Source organism: Gobio gobio (assembly GCF_949357685.1).
Source record: "Gobio gobio genome assembly, chromosome: 19".
NCBI classification, from domain to species: Eukaryota; Metazoa; Chordata; class Actinopteri; order Cypriniformes; family Gobionidae; genus Gobio; species Gobio gobio.
Window position 1 is genome coordinate 26,781,536 of NC_137112.1, and position 12,012 is coordinate 26,793,547.

The following is a 12,012-nucleotide window of genomic DNA, read 5'->3' on the forward strand; positions in this document are numbered from 1 at the left end:
GTCGCCGGTTCTGTTCATAATTTTTATGGACAGAATTTCTAGGCGCAGCCAAGGGCCGGAGGGTGTCAGGTTTGGGGACCACACGGTTTCGTCTCTGCTCTTTGCGGATGACGTTGTCGTGTTGGCCCCTTCTAACCAGGACCTTCAGCATGCACTGGGAAGGTTTGCAGCCGAGTGTGAAGCGGCTGGGATGGGGATCAGCACCTCCAAATCCGAGGCCATGGTCCTCAGTCGGAAAAGGGTGGCTTGCCCACTTCAAGTTGGTGGAGAGTTCCTGCCCCAAGTGGAGGAGTTCAAGTATCTAGGGGTCTTGTTCACGAGTGAGGGGAGGATGGAACGGGAGATTGACAGACGGATCGGTGCAGCTTCTGCAGTAATGCGGTCGATGTACCGGTCTGTCGTGGTGAAGAAAGAGCTAAGCCGTAAGGCGAAGCTCTCGATTTACCGGTCAATATACGTTCCTACTCTCACCTATGGTCATGAGCTTTGGGTCATGACCGAAAGGACAAGATCCCGGATACAGGCGGCCGAAATCAGCTTTCTCCGCAGGGTGGCTGGGCGCTCCCTTAGAGATAGGGTGAGAAGCTCAGTCACTCGGGAGGAACTCGGAGTAGAGCCGCTGCTCCTCCACATCGAGAGGGGACAGCTGAGGTGGCTCGGGCATCTGTTCTGGATGCCTCCTGAACGCCTTCCCGGGAAGGTGTTTCAGGCATGTCCAACCGGGAGGAGGCCCCGGGGAAGACCAAGGACACGCTGGAGGGACTATGTCTCCCGGCTGGCCTTGGAACGCCTCGGTGTCCCCCCGGAAGAGCTAGAGGAAGTGTCTAGGGAGAGGGAAGTCTGGGCATCTCTGCTTAGACTGTTGCCCCCGCGACCCGGCCCCGGATAAGCGGAAGAAGATGGATGGATGGATCAACTCACATTTTTCTTTATGTACTTCATGTTCATATATCATATTTCATTTTTATTATTTTCTTTATTTGAACAGGGACAGTGCACAATAAAACATTAACCCTGTATATAACAAGGAGAGATGCATTGCATCGGGTTTTAGCAAATTGCTATTTTCCACCCGTAGTCCCTGGGCAGGTAAATAAAACATACAATAAATTAACAGTTACTAAATTCACAGTTGTGCAAAATTTCAAGTACAAAATTACCAATAGACACATTTCCATCATTAAAACCATTTACCCCCCTTCCATCACCTTTTATAAATTAATAACCCCCCCCCCCCCATCTCTCACACAAATACACACAAACTCACAAATGGCCAAAAATTTGTTGTGACAGGATCCTATGTTTTGTGTGACATGACATTTTTTTACAATCCGTACATATAATCAACCCTGTTGGAAGTGTGTTCCATTGATTTATGGCAACAAAATAAAAAGATGATTTACCAAATGCAGTCCTGCGTTTAGGAATACTGCATTCTCCCCTGGTACCTGATCAGGTAGTTCTTGTTGTTTTTTCTGAGCAGAGTGTCACCATTTTTTTCAAAGGAGGAGCAGTAGCATTATGAAGGATTTTAAACAATAGACATACATTTGTGTGCATTATTAGATTTTCCAAATTTAAAATACTATATTTGGTGAGTATCTGACAGTGATGATACTGACGTGTTTTTTTGTCGTGAATCTTAAGGGCACTTTTATATAATGATTCAAGTGGTTTTAAGGCTGTTTTACATGCCTGAGACCAACTTGTCATACAATAGAAAAAATGTAGGGGAATCATTGCATTTAATGCATTTATGTGTCTGTAGTTTATGAAGTTAAATATCAGTGTGTTACTCAACTAGAGTATTATCAAGGGTAACCCCTAAATATTTGAATTCATCCACATTTTAAATTTTTTGCCCATTTACTAAGATTTCAGGACAATCCCTGAGTTTGCTCCTGTTTGTAAAAAAACAGTGTTTTCAACGTTTAAGGTCAAACAGGAGTTATCTAGCCATTCTGCAACCTTCTGCATTTCCTTAGTTAATTTCATTGCAACCTCAGTTGCATTTTTCCTATGATTATATAACACAGTATCATCAGCATACATTATTAAATCAACAGTATTACACACAGATGGAAGGTCATTAACATATATGCTGAAAAGCAGCGGCCCTAAAATTGACCCTTGTGGCACTCCCAGGGTGCATGCTTTAAATGAGGACAGAGTATTGTTCACCCGCACACACTGATTTCGGCCACTCAGGTAAGATTTAATCCAATTTTGTGTGTCTATTGAAAGGTCATAATTTGCCAGTTTGTTTAATAGTATGTCATAATTAACCGTGTCAAAAGTTTGGAGGCCAAGTCAACCCCTCAAACTATGCTCCTCAAACCATTCCTGAACCATTTTTGCTTTGTGACAGGCACATTATCCTGCTGAAAGAGACCAAAGCCACCAGGGAATACCATTTCCATGAAAGGGTGTACATGGTCTGCAAAAATTCCAAGTTAGGTGGTACATGTCAAAGTAACATCCACATGGATGGCAGGACCCAATATTTCCCAGCATAACATTGCCTAAAGCATCACACTGCCTCTGCCGGCTTGCCTTCTTTCCATAGTGCATCCTGGTGTCATGTGTTCCCTGGGTAAGTGACGCACAAGGACCCAGCCAATCCACGTGATGTAAAAGAAAACATGATTCATCAGACCAGACCACCGTCTTTCATTGCTCCGTGGTCCAGTTCTGATGCTCACGTGCCCACTGTTGGCACTTTCGGCGGTGGACAGGGGTCAGCATGGGCACCCTGACTGGTCTGCAGCCCCATACGCAACAAACTGCGATGCATTGTGTATTCTGACACCTTTATGAGAAGCAGTATTAACATCTTGAGCAATTTGAGCTACAGTAGCTCTTCTGTTTGATCAGACCACACGGCCTTCACTCCCCACGTGCAACAATGAGCCTAGGCCACCCATGACCCTTTACCACAGTTCCTTCCTTGGACCACTTTTGATAGATACTGACCACTGCAGACCAGGAACACCCCACAAAAGCTGCAGTTTTGAAGATGCTCTGACCCAGTCATCTAGCCATCACAATTTGGCCCTTGTCAAACTTGCTCAAATCCTTACGCTTGCCCATTTGTCCTGCTTCTAACACATTCACTTGCTGCCTAATATATCCCACCCACTAACAGGTGCCTTGATGAAGAGATACTTTGTGTTACTCACGTCACCTGTCATAATGTTATGCCTGATCGGTGTATATATTAGTTTATGTGAAGACAATAATGGTAAAAAAAAATGTGTCTTCATATAACAAAATGTTAAAATTGAAATTAAATGGACTGGAAAGGACATATGCCTGTTGTTAAAGAAACACTGTCTATGCCTCTGATCTTTTTCAAATTATTGTGCACATGTACAATCTTTTGCTGCCTCTGATCATGTGTGGGTGGTAGGCAATAGGATGTGGAAGTTCTTACTCACTGTATCACAGTGATCACAATGGCATGGTAAAAGCCTGCTCATTTGCTAATGGTCTTTAGCAGGCAATGCTGTTTGTTTCACATCAGCTGAGTGGACGAGCAGCTTCATTTGCTGTGGCTGTCTGCCAGTGAATCTCTCTCTCTCTCCTCACTATCCACAGGTCTATTCAAGCTCAAATATATAAACAATGATTTTGCCATCTCGTTATCATTGCAGACAGAGAAATTAAATATTGATTCTCCTCACGGGGAAAAGGAATTGCAGTGCAGAAATTACCTATTCTCCCTCTTTCTTGCCGCTCCCAAGCTGTTTCTGCTGTCACATTTTACCTCAGGAATTTGTGGCTAATTTTGACTTTAATGGCTTTTGCTGGCTATGAAGATAAAGGAGTCCTCTTTTTTCAGAATGAAGCACTGGATGTTACAGTAATCCATGCACAGCGCAAAAATAGACACACAAGAGAGAATAATCTGTTATATAGGGCAGGTATAACTATTGTGCAAATCATGACATAATTCATATAAATGATTCAAACTGAAAATGCAGTTTATTTTGTGCCCCACCTACTTTTCAGGCCCTTTGTTCATGTGGCCAAAATCATGTAATTTTGTTAAGTCCGGCAAACTAGCTATGTACAAGAATATGCAACTTTTACAATCATAGGGTGTATCATATTATCTACATCTTATTATAGGATTTATAGAACTAAAATAAATAAATAAAAACGTGATTTAATGTATTCCATATATTGTTCAAATAAAGAGACTTTTTTAACAATAGATCTTTGTTACTTGATTGCTTTAGTGGGTTTTTTTCCGTTTGTTTATAGAATATTTTTGTTTGTTTTTGGTTGGTTGAACTTTATTGAGGCATGCTAAACTGATGGGTAAAGCTCTTCATCAGGATAATATCAGTCAGCGAGTATGAGTTTGAAATTCAGCATGTTACAGAAACCTATCGAATGTTTATATAAATGAATAACACGAAAGCCTGAATTAATTGCCCCTGAAGGGCAAAATACACTAAAATGTTTTGTCTAATAACCTAAAAATTGCTTTGCTTGGTAACATCTCATTTTGATCAAGTCAAAAATATTATTATTACTGAATCAACTTGACTCTGTTGAGTTAATAACTCCTTATTTAAAAAAAAAAAAAAAAAAAAAAAAACAGTTATACGTTTCCACTTTTTATATCGTATTTTAGAAAGTTTAAACAACCTTCCTTTTTTCCTGAGGACATCATTTAACTTATAAATAGTTTCTCCAAAATAAATATTCATTTTTGTTGAAATTAATAAATAATTATGTATGCATGTATTAATAAAATAGAATTAATATTTATTTTAAATTAATATTGTATCAATATGCTTTTTTCATTGTGAAAGATTTATTATAAATATTCCCTAAGCCTCTGATAAATCTCTTTTTCTACATCCGGAACCCAAGTCTGACCTCTTTCTTTCATCAAGAGTTGCAGGGGGAAATAAACATGCTGCATTTTATTTTATTTTATTTTATTTAAAAAAATATTTGTGTGTGTGTGTGCGTGTGCGTGTGTGCGTGTGCGTGTGTGCATGTCTAAATACAGTGTCTGTTGTTTTGTAATATGTATGTGTATAATCATAGTTTAATTCTACAAATATATGTAATTATGTCACACATTTATTCTGGATGCAATTTGTGTGAGTCCGTGTTTTAAATGTATGTAACAAAAAATGTTTTGTTCCTCAGCAGTAGAAACTGCAGCTGCTGTTTTATGTTTGTTTTTATGGCCTTTCTGATATGAATTACTCTGATGACTGTTGTTGGTCACAGTTGATTGTAACTTCGCAGTCTGTATTTTTCCTTCCATTATGCTTTCAAACTCTGTTTGTATAGATTTACATTGATTTTGGCCCTGTCAGTCATCATTTGCACTTGCTTGAGGTTTACGTAACTGCATGTATTTCTGTGAACGTTGACAAACAGCAATATATATTGTAGCTCATGTCAGTTGCTGTACACCTGAACAGAATCTGTTCATTTAGCAGCAGTTTTACGATCAATACAGTTAAATCTGTAGGTTATTAAGTAGCCAAGGGCCAGTTTCAACCTAAACAGATTAATCCTAAACCATCACTCAATGAGAAATCAATAGCGGTTTAGGATTTAGGCAGGGCTTTAGTGATGCACAATTATATGCAGCTACAAATGAGATTTAAAAGCACATTATTATTGTTGTGTAAAAACAAGAACAAATCCTACAGGTGGGACGCTGTGCTATTTAATGAAAACCGTATTTAGAATACCTTTTTTTTCTCCACATCACATATTAAAAATACGCATTCAAATCACATGCCAGTGAAAAACACTTTTCAATCTCATTCATTTCCCACTCACAATATATGTCTTATAGTGCTTCTTTATATATATAAAAGCTCCTCACTTAAATGCATTCCTCACATATGGCTCTATAACATCCTTCATTACTGTATTTATCTCATAGATCATTATAAAAGGTCTACTCAAGTTATTCTGGTCACTGTAGTAATATAGTAGGGGGCAGGATCGCATTTTAGATTGCTGTATATCCTAACAATTGTTATCCTATGACATATTGTTATCGTGCATGTGTGTTTATCTTTCAGAGACATTCGATAAGTTGCAGTAGAGGAGGTGGTTGTCCTGGTCCGAATATCAGCTCCCAGCAGACACCTGGAGATGCCAGCTTTTTCTCCAATCAGCTTGCTGTCCCAACAGTGGAATTTGCATACTCAGAGTTCCCTAAAACAGAGGTACATGGACATACATGCAAATATGTGCAATAAGCACATTGATGATCTAATCTTTCATTACATGCTCTGAAGGCATTAACAATGAGCAACCATTCCCTGCACCACTGTCCACAGATGGGGAAAATATTCTCAAGAGGCTGACAAATAACACCATACGTTTCAAATGCTCAACGATTTCCCATTCACAAGCACTAGCTTTAGACACTAAAGCTGATATCAACTAAAATTGATATTTTATTATATGATGTGATTTATATTATATATTTAAGTATAATGCTTTCATGATAGATACATTATGCAAATTATCTCTTTAATAGACATCCAAATTAATAAATTATGTTGACCATTTCAATCTAACCATGTCAACAAAGGAAAAAGTTAGCCAGTTATTTATCATCACATCAAACATTGTGCCTTTAGCCTTAACATTAGGGGTGCTTTTTACCTGAAATGCCATACTCTTACTTGTTTAATGACGGGAAAATGGTCGGCGCGCAGTGCATGGTCTAAAAGGGTTGTACTTAGTCTCTTAATGAGTAATGGGTGTTTTTTGGGTGTAACGTGCTATAAACCAATCAGAGTCTTATCTCCCATTCCCTTTAAAAGCCAGTTGTGCTCGCACCATGGCGAATTTTCTACTTACGTGGCAGAATTTGCGAGCAAAAAAGACTGAATGCTTCTCCAAAGAGGAATCCTTTTATTTTTTATATTTAAAAATGTTTGTGTGCTGCTGCACGTCCCTGTGTGTGTAATAAGCAGAGTGTATGTGTGTTGTGCACCCGCCTATAGGCGCATATTACTAACACGCTCTTTAAATAACAAAAAAACATTGCTTGTCAATGGTGCAATATTTTTTTTGTTATTTAAAGAGCAGTCTATTTCAGTTGCCTCAAAATAGTAACGTACCAACAATGCGCCTGAACACTCCTCGTTTTCAGACCAGCACGCCCATGGGCGCTGAAATGGGCGCAAATGCATTTGCTATTTAAACGTGGCGCAGAATGTGAAAATTATAACTGCGTTGGGCTGAAACTAGGGATGCACCGAATCCAGATTTTTGGGGTTCGGCCGAATACCGAATCCACTGGTTAAGATTCTGCCGAAACCGAATACCGAATCCTACTCCCATCCTCAGTCCATTATCACAGTAAACTCATTAATGAAGTAAACAACGTCCACAGAAGTGTAGGGATGCTCATATTGACCGTTTAACCGATTAATACTATCAGTTAAATGGTTTAAATGTCTTTTTTGTTTGTTTGTCTGCTGCATGGTTAAAGAAAAATATGCTGTAGGCTATTTGTTCACTCACGGAGCGTGTCAACATGTGCAACCACGTCTAACCAGACATATTGCTCAAAATGAAGCAATGGGAAAGAAGAAGCCTACATTTCGACAGAAAGGGCTACGAAGTTACTTAATATGCTACGCGGTATTAAATTACAGCAGTAGTACATGCTCCTGACTGGTGGAAAGCAAATTAAAGGCGCTGGCTACTCTAGCGAGGCGTTATCTCTGTATTCCCGGGACGTCAGTGCCATCTGAAGCCTTGTTTAAGGCTTTTCGTAGTGTGGTTTTGGTCAAGTTTACTAAAGTAAACATTGTCACGTATGTTCTTCTCGCCGCTGTTTCCTGATGGTTTATAGAACAATTACCCCGAGTCGCCCTTTGTCGTTTTTAAAGAACAACACAACGCCGAGCGCAGAAGGCACGCGCGCTGTCAGCAGAGGCTCGCGCTGCGGAGCCAGACGAAAGTATAAAGGCTTGAGAGGGTGTTTTCTGTCGCGGGTTTAACTGTCAACAGGTTGTTCTCTGATGTGACTAACCCACATCCCTTACATCACATGTACTTTAAAAAATTAAAATAAAAAAAACATACAAGGTGGAGATTGAGGTGGGCCTGCTATTTTTATTTGACAAAAAAAATTCCGGTTCTTCAAAGCTTCAAACGGATTCAGTGTATTTTCGTTTTGTCATCTTAATTTGGTAATTATTGTATTATTTGTATTTATATTTTATCTGATCTGTATGCTGCTGTTTGCATGGTAAAATGAACCCGTGAAAAAAGTGTCTTTTTAACGGGTCACAGACACTCGTCAATCGTATTTTTATTTAATGCCAATTCAATATTATAATCCCATGACGTGACCACGTGTACTGTGTGTACTATGTATGTTATGTTTGCATGTATGCTTTGCAATCTGCATTTCTTTTCTTTTCTGGAGAGCGTGTGGCGGCGCTTTAAATAGCTGCGGCTCGGAGGGTTGCTCCAAACTCATTTCGTTGCATTGTACTTGTACATTTGTAATGACAATAAACTTGAATCTAATCTAATCTAATAATCTTATCAGTTAACGGTTAATAATCGGATAATGAGCAGCGGTTGTCGTTGGGAAAATTAACCGATATGCGCATCCCTAAAGCAGTGTATTTTTTTTAACATTTAATTTTATTTAAAAATAGGCAACATTATGTCAGGATGACTGTCCTTCCTTTGCCATACCTGAAGTTGCTGCATTTTGGCTGCTGTCTGTAGATTCCCTCATGCACAACTCGTATTCTTTCAGATGTTTCATACGCAAATGTTTTAACAGCGGCTATTGTTTAGGGTCCTTATTGCCACCACGAGACAAATCGGCATTGCATATTGAACATGTAGCTCGACTTGAATCGCCTTCTTTTGACTGAAAGTACTGCCAAACAACCTGTTTTCTGTTCACGGGTTCCGTTTTCACTTTCTCACAGTCTACTGCATTCTAACGGTCCATCTAGTAAACACCTTCCCGTAATCAACGGCGGCGTCATTATGTTCGACCAGCGGAGCGCGCGTAGTGCAAACCTAGGGTTCGGTTCGGTGGAAAAAAATTCTAAGGTTCGGCAGAAAGCGAACCCTGTCAAAAACCTCAATATTCCGAGTCCGAATCAAGCATTCGGTGCATCCCTAGCTGAAACTAGCAAATACACTTGCGTTGCGCCTGGCGATCAGATAAGTGTCCACTCACAAAGTAAAACATGAATGTTTAGAAATGTTTTTGTGCCATATAGAGTAAAAAGTTTAGGATAAAATGCACCTTTTACCCCTGTGTGCCTTTAGCCACGATTACCCTATACAAAAAAAATCATAAAAACAATGTTGAAACCCTATTGTTTCATATGTATGTATACAGTGGTACAATTCTTGCTTTTGACTTGACTGATCCAGTCCAATTGGATCACTTTAAAATTCAAACAGGTTTCACTTGGGGATCTATGTTAGCATGCATTCCCAGAAACCTGCTAGAGGAGTTTTCGCTCACTGTGACCCTAATGCTTTCCTACACTTCAATGTGGATTCTCTGGTTCAGCACAGGCTGTCACATTGTTCTCCTGCACCCTCTTTGCCTCATTATGATACATGAGGAGCAGTTTCCTGTCATATAAAATTACCTTCCATGTTCCTCCGTCACACAGAAGCACGGTCAAACCCCAGGACTCCTTTACAAGCGACATCAATGTTGCGTTCCATCTGTCACGTCCCTGATGTCTTATCCGTTATGTCTTTTCAGATGACACATGCGAGTGTATCCCAGGAAAAAACGAGCTTCCTCTTCCTTTAAAATAAATACTGCATACATATGTCCCTTCATTTTCATTGCACTTTATTTGAGAGCATCCTTCATCTTAAAGGTTTTTATGGTGCATCTTTGTACTTCCTCACCACAATGGAGATAGTTAGATCAAGTCCCTTGGTTCATAAACACAAACCTTTTCACACACATAGTGACTCTTTTCCTCTTTCTGTATGGTACATCTTTCAGCCTCTCTCTCACGCTGTGGTGGTTGACACTTTCTGCATGCTGAATTGTACATCTGTCTCATCTGGCACACATGCCTGACTAAGCATTTGCAGTGCAATGCTGGTGTGCCTTAAACTGTGAGTGTAACCTTTTCCTGGCATTCAAGCCATCAGGCTGCATTAGCACTGGGGGTGGCTGGTGTGTTTGGGAACAATGCGGTCTGTGCTGTGACATCCAGCTCCAAGCATCCCTGCTTCTGCTCTCTGCCGCGTGCCTCCGCCCCAGGAGCCGTCGCTCTCCCAGCTAGCAAAAATCAAAATGACATGTGGGCCTTCATATGCTAGCAATACTTACAGTGCTTGTAAAAAGAAAATGACTCTTTAATGTCAGTTAACTTAAAGTTAAACCAGGGTTATTATAGTTAACCGTATAGACATAAAAAAAATGTAAAAAACAAACAAACAAACAAACAAAAAACAGTAACTACTGAGTATGAAAAAACAAAATTATTCAAATGAAAATGGAAAATACAAAAATAAAAATGGCATCTTTTTATGAAAGAAGGTAAGTATCACTGATACCAATACTGCTACTAATGTCTGTATTAATTTTTTTTTTTTTTTAATTGAAAGCTATCAATTTTAACATTTATTAGGCTTTAAAAAATATAACAACTTTTAATTTAAGTGAACTTAAATAAGAAAACAATCTTCACATAAACCCATTATAATAAATGTACCTGTGGCCTTCCTACCTGTTAGACATACAGAAATGTAAGAAAGTTCAAACCCCTTTTCCTAACTGCATACATTCTAAATGAAATATTGATTAATCCTTATTAAAGCTACAATTTTCTCTGTTAACTATTTGATTTGATTAACATTAATGACAGACATCACAGCAACTGGTTTATTAGGCTGCTGTCACTTTAAGATCTGCCGCTTATGACGTGGATCTCACACGCATCTCATTTTCTCTTTCTCTTTAAGTTCAGTGTTATTGTTTGTCCAAGTGTGAAAGAAAACTTGATTCTGGTGCACTGTCTGTGCACACGATACTGGCACGTCGTGTGTCTCAATAAGCTCACAAGCTTCCTATGTCGTGCACTAAACTTAACTTAAATCTCTAAGTTGGGTGAACTTGTCAAACTGAGTTACCAACACTTAAGTTTTCTGGTAACCTATACAAATATACAAGTTACCTGTACAAAGTTTTATCAACCCAAAAATGATGAGCTAATTTGCTTGAGAAATTTGAGGCAATCAGTTTCCACAGGTTTTCTAAGTAAATTCAACTTATTACTCTTTACAGTGTAAATCAGTATAGTGTGTACATGAATGTGGCGACTCCCTGATCAGTGCCATGACTACTGAACTAGGGAGCGGATTGAGACGCACCCACACAGACAGGACATTCACAGACAGCACATTCTCTTTTGTCTGGTTGCGCTTGAATGGTTTAAAAGAAATAAGAGTGTGATCATATAATGTAATGCTAGCCAAAGGATAATAGAAAAATGTATTCTGTATTAATTTCGTTAAATATTTACGTTTTAAATTATATTGCCTGCATTAACGCGCAAATTTTCAGAGCACTGATATATATATACAAATACATACACCGATCAGGCATAACATTATGACAGGTGAAGTGAATAACACTGATTATCTCTTCATCACAGCACCTGTTAGTGGGTGGGATATATTAGGCAGCAAGTGAACATTTTGTCCTCAAAATTGATGTGTTAGAAACAGGCAAAATGGGCAAGCATAAGGATTTGAGCGAGTTTGACAAGGGCCAAATTGTGATGCTAGACGACTGAGTCAGAGCATCTCCAAAACTGCAGCTCTTGAGGGGTGTTCCCGGTCTGCAGTGGTCAGTATCTATCCAAAGTGGTCCAAGGAAGGAACAGTGGGGAACTGGTGACAGGGCTCATTGATGCACGTGGGGAGCGAAGGCCGTGTGGTCCGATCAAATAGACAAGCTACTGTAGCTCAAATTGCTCAAGAAGTTAATGCTGGTCG

At 39.4% G+C, this 12,012-nt stretch overlaps 1 protein-coding gene across 1 annotated transcript in view; it reads left to right on the plus strand.

Annotated features, from left to right (window-relative positions):
- The window catches only part of naaladl2 (N-acetylated alpha-linked acidic dipeptidase like 2), a 431,375-nt gene that overhangs the window by 317,917 nt on the left and 101,446 nt on the right, over positions 1-12,012 (plus strand). Inside the window, exon 10 of the mRNA XM_079845128.1 lies at positions 6,066-6,212. Coding sequence (XP_079701254.1) covers positions 6,066-6,212 — 147 coding nt within the window. The remainder of the gene's footprint in view (positions 1-6,065; positions 6,213-12,012) is intronic.